This window comes from Astyanax mexicanus, chromosome 8, assembly GCF_023375975.1.
Source record: "Astyanax mexicanus isolate ESR-SI-001 chromosome 8, AstMex3_surface, whole genome shotgun sequence".
In the NCBI taxonomy this organism is placed as follows: domain Eukaryota; kingdom Metazoa; phylum Chordata; class Actinopteri; order Characiformes; family Acestrorhamphidae; genus Astyanax; species Astyanax mexicanus.
In genome coordinates this window covers 41,651,125-41,665,860 of record NC_064415.1, presented here as the reverse complement: position 1 = coordinate 41,665,860, position 14,736 = coordinate 41,651,125, and the positions used below count along the sequence as shown (strand labels likewise).

General features: G+C 40.7%; 1 protein-coding gene across 1 annotated transcript in view; it reads left to right on the top strand.

Annotated features, from left to right (window-relative positions):
- The first annotated feature begins 3,578 nt into the window (after nucleotides 1–3,578).
- The window catches only part of LOC125803968 (macrophage mannose receptor 1-like), a 52,916-nt gene continuing 41,758 nt past the window's right edge, over nucleotides 3,579–14,736 (top strand). The window contains exons 1-7 of the mRNA XM_049482819.1: nucleotides 3,579–3,819; nucleotides 5,334–5,714; nucleotides 6,508–6,687; nucleotides 6,833–6,988; nucleotides 8,241–8,354; nucleotides 8,922–9,059; nucleotides 13,635–13,814. Coding sequence (XP_049338776.1) covers nucleotides 3,594–3,819; nucleotides 5,334–5,714; nucleotides 6,508–6,687; nucleotides 6,833–6,988; nucleotides 8,241–8,354; nucleotides 8,922–9,059; nucleotides 13,635–13,814 — 1,375 coding nt within the window. The 5' untranslated portion in view covers nucleotides 3,579–3,593. The remainder of the gene's footprint in view (nucleotides 3,820–5,333; nucleotides 5,715–6,507; nucleotides 6,688–6,832; nucleotides 6,989–8,240; nucleotides 8,355–8,921; nucleotides 9,060–13,634; nucleotides 13,815–14,736) is intronic.

The window sequence follows — 14,736 nt, the reverse complement described above, 5'->3', positions numbered from 1 at the left end:
ACAAACTTTAATATCAGAAAAATATAACCTGAAACAAATAAGTAAATATAAATATAAGTATAAAAAGCACTTTTTGAATTAAGATTTCATTTATTAAGGAAAAAAAAGTCAATCTAGCCCTGTGTGAAAAAGTGTTTGCCTCCCTATAAATTAACTGTGATTAATCACATTTTTCAAAAGCTGATTTTCACAAGCCACAACCAAGCCTGATTACTGTCAGACCTGTAGGATCAAGAATTACTTAAATCACTAAATCAAAACATGGCACACTGGTGAACCTTCCCTGACCAAAATGATCCCAAAAGGGCATGAACAACTCACCCAGGAGGTCACAAAAGAACCCAAACAACATTCAAAGAACTGCAGGCCTCACTATCCTCAGTTAAGGTTAAGTGTTAATTATTCAATAATAAGAATGAGACTGGTCACAGTAAAATAATCCCTTTGCCGTATTTGCACCAAGTAATCAATACATTTCCATTACAACAGTAACCGGACCTGAACCCAATAGATGGTTTGGGGTGAGCTGGACTGCAGAGTGAAGGCAAAGGGGCAACAAGTGCTAGACACCTCTGGGAACTCCTTCAAGACTGTTGGAAAACTTTGGAAAATTTTCAGGTGACCACCTCTTGAAGCTCATTGAGACAATGCCAAGAGTGTGCAAAGCAGTAACGAGAGCAAAGGGTGGCTATTTTAAAGAAACTAGAATATAAAACATGTTCTTTTTAGGTATTTTTTTTGGTTAAGTACATAAGACTCCACATGTGTTCATTCATAGTTTAGATGCCTTCAGTGAGAATCTACAATGTAAATAGTCATGAAAACGCATTGAAAAAGAAAGATTTTGGCCTGTACTGTAGTATGTGGTGCTCACCCCTTAGTATCTGGTGCTCACCACTTAGTATCTGGTTAGGGTTGCCACCCGTCCTGTAAAATACAGAACACCCTTTATTTGACAATTAAATGTTGCATCCTGTATTAAACCAATATGCAAAGTGATTTGTTCTTTATCTCCAAAAATGTACATTGAAATAATAAATATATGTATATATACATATATTTGTAATTATCTGTTTATTTAGTGGGCGTCCCTTATTTTAATTTCTAAAAGGTGGCAACCCTATATCTGGTGCTCACCCCTTAGTATCTGGTGTTCACCACTTTTTTTACGTAAAAAAATACACCATGTCCCTTCAGGGGCTCAGTATAAATCAGCTTTACAATGCAAAAATATACACGCTGGTATGAAACACAGAACCTTCTTGCTTTATTTACTTTCTAGCTCCTGTGCCAGACAGCTCTGACCAATTAAAGAAGACATGTGTTTAGCCCGTCTGTGAAAAATATTTCACACTTTCATATTTTCACAACTCAGTGATAAAACTCCTGCATCCGGACCTCAATTGAAAAAACAGGAGGACCAGTGAGTTTTTAGATTTCTCGGTCATGTGACATCACGTTCAGTAGCTCCTCCATTTCCACTCACTGTTGTTTTACATGGTTCTCCATAGAAAAGCGTGCCCAAAGTGTAAGTGTACAGAGGACATCTGAGAAAAATACATACATGGACATTCCAGGTGGAAATAAAATCACAGAGGACCCCACCCATAAAAGAGAAAATGACCCCAGGACCCCCAGAGAAATTAATCCCGTCCGGATAGGGCCTTTGTGTGGTTTATTAGTGTGTATTTTGGTGTGTTTAGGATTGTGCCAGTGTGAAAACCAGTGGCATGCAGTGAATATAGTGGGTATCCCTTCTGCAACCACCACCAATATAGCTAAATATGACAATAACTACAATAACTCTGTCTTGACTTAGTTATGTTAACTTAATACACATCAACAGCCCACAAATACAACAGCTACAAACTATAAAAGTATACAATAGACCCAACGATAAATGCTTCATTTTTCCTACAAGTACAGGCGTTCAACAAGGATCACTCATTTGTATGTCTACAGTACACCAGGGCAGCCAAAACATTAAGTACACACAAAAACTCACCAGTCAGGCAGCCTTTTATTGTGAATTAGTTTCACATTGAAGGGCAGCCTTTAAAAAGGCTTTTTAATATGATGTGACACAATTGCTGTCTCATTAGCAGCAGCAATGCCATGATAGTTAGCTAACTATTGAACTAATCCAGCATGAGCTCAGTTTATGAATAAACAACGTGTAAAACCTTCACCACAGCGTTGAGAAGTAGAGGTGGGCGGATCGATCCAAATATCGATAATATCGATACCAACGCTGGTATTGGTATTGAGCAATACTCGTGTAAAAATATTGATATTCAAGCTTTTTTCTCTGCCGCACGCACTGACTGCTTCGCACGAGATTCACCACAGTCTACTCTCTGGTCTCTTGCGTCACGTGGCTCAGCCTGGTCCCGCCCACTCAGCGCTCTCCAATGAGTTGACACGAATCTACCTCAGGAGATTTGTGTTGAGTGATATTTTTTTACACTCTGTTAATTTAAGAAAAAAACTGAAAGAACTGCACTGAAAGAAAGACAATTCTTTTTTTTTTTTAGAAAAGATGTCTAGAATTAGAAAATATGTCTAGTCAGGGTAGAATTTTTATTTTACTTTTTTTAAAGACATATATTTTCCTAATGTTAAGGCAAACTTTGTTTTGTTACTGTTCCATTGTTTCTAAACAAAAAATGTTGATTGTGATAAAGTATTTTGCTATCACTTACAATGTTTGGCAAAATTATATCCTGGATTTTTGGATCATTTGCATGTATAAAGCTTAAATATTAAGAAGTATCGGTATCAGTATCGATATCAGCAATACTGGCTTTGCATTTACTTGGTATTGGATCGATACCAAAATTCCCGGTATCGCCCACCTCTACTGAGAAGGGGTTAGACAGCCATGGCCCCGCCCCCGGAGTGCAAATCATGAATCTGATTGGTTAGATTGTCCTGTGACTTTGCTAATAGATTCATTACTACACCCTTCTCAAAATCAGGAGAAGGGTCACGCAGTCACGTGGGGGCAGAAGCTATTTTAAAAAGCTTTGATTGGTTAAAACCGCTGTCAGTCAGATAAAAGTCCTGTAGCAACTAAAAAAAACACTAACGCTTTAAATGAATTGCTGTTTTTTTATTTTACTTAATTTATAAAATAAATTCTTACACTTACAATAGCTATGACATATATTTCCTGCTTAAAAATTAAGTAATTATTTACATGCATTTATTGTCACCCCTTCTCTGAAGGGTTAGAAGGGCCTCACTGCACACCACTGGTGAAAACAAACCAATCCAATGAGGACAACGCTCCAAATAAACATAATCTCCTCAACTCATCAGAGAAAATGAACTACAGTTGTGAAAATGATTCAGAGATTCAGATTCCGTGTTTATTTTCAGGTTTCTTTGTCTGAAGAAAAAAAACAGAAAAGTAAGAAAAAGGAGAGATGACATACGAGAACAGGGGAAAAGAAAACACAAGGGGAAAGAAAAGAGAGAAAGGAGACAATTAAATGATGAGAAAAAGGAGAAAGAAAAAAGAAAGTTACAAGTGGAGAAAGATAGACAGTGAAAACAGGACAAAGGGAAAAAAGGGGAGACTAGTGAGAGGAATGGAGTGTGTATATCTAGCAGTTGCTGTAGGTCATGTGACAGGATGTTGTGAGGAGTGGACCCTCCTCTCAGGAGCTGGAGCTGAAGTTGGTCTCAGGCTGCTGAGCTGTAGTTCTCTGGAAGCTCTGCAGCTGCTCTGGAAGATGATGATGATGATGATGAAGAACATGATTGCTGCAGTTTTTCTGCTGTTATTTCAGACGCTCCACTGTTCCGCTCAGCCGGGTAAGACCCCGCTTCTGTTTATTTAACCTGGCATGCAGTGAGATTAGCACCACATTAGCACTGTCACTAATTATTATCTTCATCTCAGTTAACATGTAACACATGGGTTAACTTTACATACTGTAATTATATTTAGTTTGGTTTTGACTGGTGGAGATTTGCTTTCTTTTTATCTTTGTATAGATGGAGCTTCCCTCACTGTAACAATAAAAAAGTTGAGAAAACTCAAAATTTCAAAGCATTTTACTGCTGTCACGCCGCCTGAATCTCTTCCCACACCTCTGGACTCTGGATTTCCCAGAATCCCATGATTTATGACGTCACCGTCAGTCACTCTCCTTCGCCCAATCACGTTACGCTCCGACGCTCAGATTCACCTGTGTTCTGAGGAAGTTCCGGGTTATGCTCATCATGTATTTTGTATTTAAGTCTGCGTTATGTAAACTATCTTCGCGAGGTATTGTCGACTTTGGTTGCATACTAAGCGTTTCTCATGTGTTCTTCTAGTGTCTTTTCGTTACGACCCTACTTTCTGGTTTATCGGTTTATGTCTCTTGTTTTGCCCCTTTTGGATTTGACGTTTGTTTGGACTGTCTTTTGGTTTCGAACACGGTCTGTTTACACGACTACGGCTTCAGTCTTCGGTGAGATTATTGTTTGCTTGGCTTCTGTATCTGTAATATCTGGTTATCAGCCTGTAAATAAACCAGTCTAGTCTGTTCATTTTACTCGGCAAGCGTCGCCCCGCTCTGTCTGACGTTACAACTGCACTAGATTTTTCGAGTTTAAATTTTTTATATGTATTGAAACTTCAAATATTACCTCTCACCAACTTAAACACGTAATTTGTGTTTTTAGTTGGCCTGATTTAGTTTTACGAAATGTGAATTGTATACGTTTTGCTGACTATCCTTTAGGATCAACTAAAAAAATTCAGTTGTGTCAATGAAAAGGTGTACATTAATTTAATAATCTAGTGGGTGCAACACTATATTTTGGTGGTTAATTTAACATAGCAACTGGGGATTTGGGATTTATTTAGTCTATTTCGTACCTGCCTTATTGTCAATCATATGAGATTGCCAATAATGCAAATGTTACCAGCTGGACTCAGCCAGCATATAGCCTTTAATGCTGAGGCCAGGCTGTTAATAGAGTATAATACATACACAAATTCCGTGAGAAGGCACTCTGTGGGGAATGATTACACACTGATGGTGTGTGAGAGGTGGGGGGACACGCTTAATATGCAAATATGATGACCAACATCAGGTGAAAAACCACTGCTGAATTGATACGTAGACCCCGTTCAACTAAAAGGTCAATCTGAGCATGTGCAGTAGAGTAGAGCCGTTGGCTTGACCTCAACTACAATTTGTAAATTTTGCAAATGCAAATGATTTAGTAGATGTTGAGGCAACTAGTTTGCTATAATTTAATACAATTCAATATTTTTTGTTCAGCTGACTTAAAAATCACCTAAAGAGAACAATGTTGAATTTTGTGTTTTATAGTGCTCTTAATCTATAATGCTCATGAGAACAGATGCCTGGGGAACAATCTGCAAGTACTAGAGGTGTGTGACCCTCAGAACCCAGGACAACAGTTCAGATGGACTTCAGAGAACCGCATCTTCAATGTTGCTGAGAAGAAATGCCTCGGCACAGAGAACAAGACTGAGGGTAGTAAACTGCAGTGGTACCAATGTGATGCCGACAGTGACCTTCAGAAGTGGGAGTGTGAGAACAACTCACTGTTTGGATTGAAGAACGAGTCTCTGTACTTATCTATTCAGGACTATTCTAATTCACCAATAGTGTCCAGTGTACCCGGAGAGAAGGGCAAGTGGACACTTCATGGGATGACGGACAGCATCTGTTCACATCTGTATGAAGGTATGAGTTATTGGAAGCTGGAATAATGTGACAGTGCTGGTGGCACAAACTGCACAGTCCTTTTGATTACAAATATTAAACTTACATTAACATGTTAGATATCTAGTAGTTACTAGGTTACTAGGGGTAGGGGTGTCCTGATTCTTGTTAGGCTGGAGGGGTACGGGGGGAAGAGATAGGGCTTGTTAGCCCTTCAAACAGAGATTTTCCAGATGCACACTTCAAACAAAGGAGTATAAGAATCACTGGAAAAAAAGAGAAGTAAGAATATTTTCCCTGTTAAAAGTGACAAAAACACTATATTACCATATTTTAATGTGTAGTTTTAATGTTTTATGGCCAAAAGTTTCATAACAAGCATATCACTAGTGGTTTGTCTCACTTTTGTCTAACTTTCCCGTTCCACCTTAAATGGTGCAACAGACAGCAGGGGCTGCAGCATTTAAGGCAGAACGGAAAAATAAAGTAAAATAAAAGCTAATCAAAGCTAATTTCAGCTTCCCTTTACAGAGGAATTAAGGATTGGATAACATAAATTAATTTCTGCACGATACAAAACCCTAAAATTAGCTAGTTAGCAACTAGGTTACTGAACTTTATAGCTCCTGATTATGTAGCCGGTGCTAACGTTTGTCCCATTTCTTAGGGTGGAGGATTTCACCCCTTCCCCTTGTAACTCTGTTTCAAGAGGAAAAGAGGAAGGGTTACACTCAGAAACAAGGGGTAGGGGTAAGTGGTATGACCAAGGTGTGAAATAGGATTGGGCCTAAACATCTTTTTTTTTGTATTTCAGAACTGTACACACTTAAAGGAAATGCTCTTGGGCGCCCCTGCCATTTCCCTTTCCTTTACAATGATAAATGGTACACAAACTGCACAACTGAAGGCCGTTCACCCAACCTTCCATGGTGTGCAGTTGAAAGTGAATATGAACCGAATCAGCTCTGGGGTTACTGCCCAACTCAGCTAATAGGTACATGTTCTGTGAATCTTTTCTAACACATTAATACATACTAGCTGGAATTTTAAAAATGATTTTATCACCTATTAACACATAAACTACTGTTTAAGGACCTTCTGATTGTCACTGAGTCTGACTAGAGATTTCCTGATTGCAGTGAATGAGCTCTGGAGGAAGAGCCCTCTGACAGACGTCTATTATCAGGTAAACGAAGGTACTGCGCTGACCTGGTATCAGGCCAGGAAGAGCTGTCAGCAGCAGGGGGGAGATCTGCTGAGCATCACTGAACCCCACGAGCAGACCTTCATATCAGGTACTTCTCTTTTATGTCTCCTGAGATAGAACGCATCAGATGTTTTTCTTATCACATTTTTACAGCTCTGGAAAAAATAAGAGACCACTTAAAATAATGAATTTCTTTGATTTTACCAAATTGAAAACTTCTGGAATATGATCAAGAGGAAGATGGATGATTACAACCATCAAACCAAGCTGAACTGCTTGGTTTGAATTTCTGCATCAGGAGTGACATAAAGCAGTGTGAAAGACTGGTGGAGGAGAACATGCCAAGATGCATACAATCTGTGATTAAAAAACAGGGTTAATCCACTACATATAGATTTCTGAACTCTTAAAACTTTATGAATATGAACTTGTTTTCTTTGCATTATTTGAGGTCTGAAAGCTCTGCATCTTTTTTGTTATTTCAGTCATTTCTCATTTTCTGCGAATAAATGCTCTAAATGACAATATTTTTATTTGGAATTTGGGAGAAATGTTGTCCGTAGTTTATAAAATAAACACCAATGTTCTTTTTACTCAAACATATACCTATAAATAGCAAAATCAGAGAAACTGATTTAAAAACTAAAGGGATCTCTTTTTTGTTTTTCCAGAGCTGTATATGCATATGGGGCCTTCTTGTTTCCAGTGTCCCATGTGTAGATACCTTGGTTAAAAAACCTGCCGGTAAAATGAATTGAATTTTTCTGGGGCTTCTCCACCTACACAGTTAGCTGCTGAAAGTTTTCAGCCTTGAACAGATTGGAGTTTGAAGCACCAACTGTAATTGTACAAGAATCTAATTCACTCATTTATTCTTGTTTTAATCGTGTTTGTGTTGTGTTCAGGCTGATATCAGATCAGAACAGATTAAATAAATTGTTCACAATTAAATTGTTCACAGTAACATAGGTGGACAGGCGAGTGAAAACCTTGTGCTAGCTCCCATACAGTGGCAAAAATACAATAAATAAAAATACAATTAAGACATAGAAGATGTAGAATTCCACAGATAACTATAAAGTCATTGTTGCTCTGAAAAATATAGTAATATATAAACTCATGTACATATAGTTGGATAATATTTTAATCCAAATGTACACTACCGGTCAAAGAAAAACACTTTGACGTTTGAATATGTACTGACGTACTGAATGCATACTTTATTCCATATTATTTTCCATGTAAAGAATGTTTGTTTATACTTTACAAATAACATATTAAATCTGTGATGGAGTGCTTCTGATGAATCATTAAAAATGTTTTGTTTTTTTTTAAACTAGGGCTGACTGACAGCACAGGTCCAGTCTTGTGGACAGGGCTGAACAGTTTAGATGCTTTAAGTGGATGGCGCTGGGTCAATGGCCAGCCGTTACACTATCTGAAATGGCTCAGTGGTAAGTAATTTTATCATTTTATTTATGTGTAAGTGATTACAGCAAAATAGTTAGTCAACACAAAACCAACTGTCTATTCTTTACTCATTCTGCTTTTGCTATTCAGAGGTAAGTATATTGGACTGTAGCCTGCACAATTACCGTGTTAAATCAAGCTACATGGGATGAGCCGCTAGCTAATATTGCACTGGCTTTACCATAATACTCAGGGTTCCTCAGTGTAGCGCTGTCAGCCACTAATGCTATTGCTGCTGCACCCAGCCTTAGTGGAAATCTGGAAATCTAAGCTTACTGTAAATAAACGTAAATGTTTTTTTTTTTTTAAGAATTACAGTTCCCTCTACCCTAGCAGGAACATCCCTACCTACTTTTTAAGAAACTTCTAAAGACAGAGATCTTCAAAAAGCACTTACTCTCCTAACACCTCTAACAAACTAACTTCTAACCTCATTCCCTTCTTCCCCTCCTTTCCTCCTCTATCTCACTATTTCCTTTTGGCCTCCTTTAGGCCCTGCTGAAAAATGTTTGTGTTTGTGAAAAATGTTGTCTGTGTTTTCCTGGGAAAAGGACAACCATCTTCTCTACCAGGCTACAGCTGTGGAGTGCTAGATCAGTCTCATGACTCTGGATGGTCCACTGCTGTTTGCTCTGAGAGGCATGGATATATCTGCCAAAGAGGCCTCATTACCCCCACTGTTCCACCAGGTAAGGTTCCACAAGGTGTATTATCTTTATAGAACATCTTCTTTTCTTAATATTAGTTTCATAATCCTAGGACATTTTAGGATCCTACAAACTTTTTGTTTCTGTGTGAGACACATTTAAAGTGGCAGTCTGTATTATTTTGTTTCTAAACTGAAAGCAGAAGCATTTCTGAGTGGAGAAGGGATAAAGTATTGTGTTAATGGAATTAGTGTGCTGCAACGACCACCCCTGCTAAGCCTAATATATTAGTTCTAAAAACTGGGATGTCGGGTCGCTTTTTTCGCAGGAGTTCTTCTGACCACGTCACGCGTCTTTACGTACTTACGTCACACATAAAGCCTCTAAAAGAGGATCTGGCTCAGTTTTACTGAACGTGAGCTGCTGGTGGAGCAATGGAGACTTCAGAAGGGAAAACTCAGATTCATCCGCTCTGAAAGGAGACCGCATCACACCCGCCCAGCTTAAAATTATTCTTCCGCATGCTCTGTGCAATTACCCATTCTCACCAAAGAGGGCCCTGAATCCCAAAACTTACAGACATCGGCTTTAAGTAAAGGAAAATATTTCTAGTGCCTGATATCATGCTAATAATAAAATACATCTAGTAACTCGTATTTATGATTAATTTGCTATAATGAACCCTGCCTACACCATGCGGGGAGGGGAACTGTGATGATGATACTTGGGGTACAGTTCAGAACAGCTTGGGACGGTTCTCAAGCCAAATCCCCCCCGCAGTTAGGTAAGAGATTAAGATGAGGGTGGTGATGGGGTGGAGGCGGGTGCGAGGTCGAAAGTCACGTAGGTGAGGAGCACCTGGGAGGTATATATATAGGACCAGGGGGAGGAGCTAGGGAACTTGAGGCGTGGTTCATATCCCAAAACTTTGTTAATTCTTAACAACACTTTGCTATAATGAACCCCGCCTACACCATGTGGGGAGGGGAACTGTGATGATGATACTTGGGGTACAGTTCAGAACAGCTTGGGACAGTTCTCAAGCCAAATCCCCCCAAAAAAGACGAAGTGTGAGGACCGGCAGCCGAATCTGAACTGAAAGTGAGGTAAGCGAAAGTGAGAGTCTGGGGTCTTCAGCAGAACTTCATAAGATCTTGAACGGCGTTTCGGGTGGTTTGAGTGAAAGTCTTAATAGTAGATGGCATGCAGAGTTAGCATCGTCCTCGTGATACGATTTGAAAACCAGTATAATGTTTGACTGAATGGGGAGTTCGACAGGTTTGTGGCCGGGTGAGTTATCTTCTCTTGACAAGGGAATGTGACAACCATGAAAATCTAAATCAACGTCTAGGGTATGACACTTGCTCTCAACTGGGTTGAAGGCCAATCGGCTGAGAATAGGGGTTGATCTCATGAAGTTTAAGGTGGACTGATTGTCCCTTTTTGGCCTGAAGTCTGTTCTTTACATTGTCAGATCCGTTCGCCCCTTCTGGGGCATAGGCCCCCAACAAGATTTCGCCAGGCATCCCGATCCTGGGCCTTTGTCCTACTAGACTCCAGGTGTACCACATCCGCTTAAGTCCGCATCCAGATCCCTACGCGACATGTTTCTGGGCCTCCTCTACTTCTTTCTCCCTGGGTTCCAGGTCAGAGCTTGCTTAGTGATGTTGGAGGCAGGCTTCCGAAGAGTGAGTCCGATCCATCTCCAACACCTTTTCTGGAACTCTTCTTCTTGTAGGAAGTTGGTTTGTTTCTACCACAGATCCTGATTGCTGATGATGTTTGGCCAGTGGATCTGGAGAATATTGTGCAGACATGAATTAATGAATGTCTGCACTCTCTTCATTGTTGGCACTGTTGTCCTTCAAATTTCTGCTCCGTACAGCAGTACTGATTTGACAGAGTTAAACAGTCTGATCTTTGTTTGAAGAGTTAGTTCCCTGGATTTCCACACTTCCACAGTTCATTACGTGGGAACCAATAATGGGCCTGCAACTGATGATGGGTCCTGCATGATGTCGCATGCAGCTTGGAAGACAGGATTGTTCTGAAATCAAAGAAGAGAAGCCTGAAGTAGAGAGAGTCCAGCTTAGTCCCCAAAAGAGCAACAGGCAGGACCGAAGGTCATCACAGCAGACAGGGGCGCCCGGGCGAAGAACACTAGAGGGACTTCAACCAGCAGGCAGAGAGAAGTGACGACTGAAGAATTCAGCGCATTAGTATGGCCGGGTGCAGGGGTCCGCCTCGCTTGCAGGGATTGAGGGAACTGAAAAAGAACTGAGGAAACAACAGAATCGAGGAATTAGAAAGGAGCCGTCGCGAAATGGATCAAGGGAACAGGGGAACGGATCGAGGGAACAGGGGAACGGATCGAGGGAACAGGGGAACTCGGGAACGGGGGAACTCAGGAACGGGGGGGACTCGGGAACGGGGGGGGACTCGGGAACGGGGGGACTCGGGAACGGGGGGAACTCGGGAACGGGGGAACTCGGGAACGGGGGAACTCGGGAACGGGGGAACTATGGAAGAGGGGAACGAGGGAACTAGGGAACAAGGGGAACGAGGGAACAAGGGGAACGAGGGAACAGGGGAACTAGGGAACAGGGGAACGTAACGAGGGAACTAGGGAAGAGGGGAACGAGGGAACTAGGGAACAAGGGGAACGAGGGAACAAGGGGAACGAGGGAAACAGGGGAACGAGGGAAACAGGGGAACGAGGGAAACAGGGGAACGGAACGAAGGAACAGTGAAATAGATCAAAGGAAAAGGTGAAATGGATCGAGGGAACAATGAATATAGTGAAATGATTAATTAAATAGAGGAAACAAATTGAATCAAACTGTAAAATAGATCAAGGGAATGATTAATAAATTTAAGGGAACGGTGAATAAATAGAGGGAACACTAAATTAAACTAGCAGGGAAATGGATCGAGGGAAAGATTAATAAATCGAGGGGACGATGAAGAGGGAACAATAAATTAAATCCAGCGGTGAAATAGATAGAGGGAATGAGTAATAAATTGAGGGAACGATATATAAAATAGAGGAAACCAGAAATCAAATCTAACAGTGAAATGGATCGAGGGAATGATAAATAAATCGAGGGAACGATGAATAAATGTGGGAACAATAAATAAAACTAGCAGTGAAATAGCTCGAGGAATGATCAATAAATCGAGGGGACAATGAAGAGGGAACAATAACTTAAATCTAGCGGTGAAACAGATCGAGGGAACGATTAATAAATCGAGGGAGCGATGAATAAATCGAGGGAACGATTAATACATTGAAGGAACAATAACTTAAATCTAGCAGTGAAACTGATCAAGGGAATGATTAATAAAACGAGGAAATGATTAATAAATCGAGGGAGCGATGAATAAAAAGAGGGAACAATAACTTAAATCTAACAGTGAAATAGATCTAGGGAATGGTGAAATGGATTGAGGGAACAATTAAATAAATAGAGGGAACAGTAAATTACATAGAGGAAAAATACATAATGCTGAACAGGCAAACAGTTCGACGGAATGCTAGAGAGAACAATTAATAGAGGGAACAATAAATTGATTGAACGAAGGAACAGTGAATTAATTATAGGGAACATTGAATGAATTAAGGGAACAATGAATAGAGTAAATAATAAAATAGAGGAAACCGATATAAATAGAGGGAACAATGGAGTAAATCAAGAACAATAGATCAAACTGAGGGAACCATGTATTAATTCGAGATATTAGATCGGCCTCACCGGCAGGGAGGGAGGGTGGTCGCGCTGTCTGGGAACTGATTCGCTGTGTCGAGCAGTATAGCTGGCGCTGGTGCTGAGGCGTAGAATCAGCAAGTCAGGCAGGTTACGTGCTGGCCGGGAACCGACTCGCTGGATCGAGTAGTATAGTTTGCGCTGAATCAAAGGTCCGGTGCTCCGAACCGGGAACCGACTCGCTGGGTCGAGTAGCTTTAGCTTGCGCTGAATCGAAAGATCCGGTGCTCCGAACCGGGAACCGACTCGCTGGGTCGAGTAGCTTTAGCTTGCGCTGAATCGAAAGATCCGGAGCTCCGAACCGGGAACCGACTCGCTGGGTCGAGTAGCTTTAGCTTGCGCTGAATCAAAAGATCCGATGCTCCGAACCGGGAACTGACTCGTAGCTTTAGCTAGCGCCGGTGCTGAGGCGTGGAATCAGCGTCTGAGGCGTGGAATCAGCGAGACGAGTCGGGCAGGTAACGTGCTGGGCCGGGTATCAGGCGAGCCGAGTCGAGGAGACCACGGAGCGCAGCCTGGAGTGAGATGAGAGCGGCAGAGGATGAGCGGTCATAGAACAGCTCGAAATCCGAGGCAACCAGATCAAGGCCCAGGGCGGCAAGATCAGCAGGTGCTGTCGTGCGAGGTCGAAAGTCACGTGCGAGGTCGAAAGTCACGTAGGTGAGGAGCACCTGGGAGGTATATATATAGGACCAGGGGGAGGAGCTAGGGAACTTGAGGCGTGGTTCATATCCCAAAACTTTGTTAATTCTTAACAACACGAACCTTTGTGTTGCCCTTAAACACATGACTAAACTGGATTTTCTGATGACTAATCCTTTACATATAGCTAATTTATTTATGTTTGGTCCAGTTGTTCACACAGGTTCTTGCCACAGTCCGTGGATCTCCTACTCAGGACACTGCTACTTACTCAGTCGCACAAAAAGAACATGGCTAGAGGCGAGAGATTCCTGTCGGCGTGAAGGTGGAGATCTGCTGAGCATTCTCAATATAGAAGAACAAAGCTTCACCATCACACAACTGGGATACGGTAAGTTTTAATGACCTTTCCTGAAATGACAGAATTTGGTTGACAAGACTTCTCAGAAGTCTCAGAATTGGATGCAGTGGAAAGGTCAGATTTTTGATTCAGAAAGTGTTTGAAGCGTATTTCTGTTGTCTTAAATCTGTTTATAGAAACACCAGGTTAACCAGGTTAAAGATCGATCTTGGATTTATATGAATCAATATCAGATCATTTCAATGAAGATTGATCTGTATTGAAAATCAATTTAGTGGATTTGTAACCATTACTGCTTTCAAGGGAGAGTCAGGTCATAATTTTGTCTAAAAAGAAAGAACCCAGTCATCTGATATCATTTTTTGCTCCTTCTTATTACTGAATGAAGAATGCCGAGCTTGACTGAGGCAAGTTAGATGTTGTTCTGGGTTTATTTGTGACTTCCTGGCTGAGTTGTTCATGCCCTTTCGGAGTAATTTTGGTAGGCTTGTCACTCCAGGGAAGGTTAACTAATGTTCTATGTTTTCTACATTTGTGAATAATAGCTCTCACTGTGGTTTCCTGGAGTCTCAAAGCTTTAAAAGAAGTCTTTTTTACAGCACTGTACATTTTCATGTACCACCCCAATTCCAAAAAAGCTGGGACACTGTATAAAATGTAAGTGAATGTAAATATAGAAGTAATTTGATGTGGACAGTTTTCCCATCACTATAAGGTATAGGAAATTAGTGTAGTGGGAGTGTAGTTGTATGCACTTAACTCTTGTCCCTTTCATTAAGATGGGTGAAGGTCCAAATGGGTTAGTTTCAAAGGTGATGCCTATTTTTCATTCAATTTTGTCTTATTTATTATTTTTTTGTAAAGTTTATGTTTTAAAGAAAAAACACATCAAAACGTACAAATGTACAAAAAGGTGCTTTAAAGTGCAGATTAATATTTTTCTATAATAAGG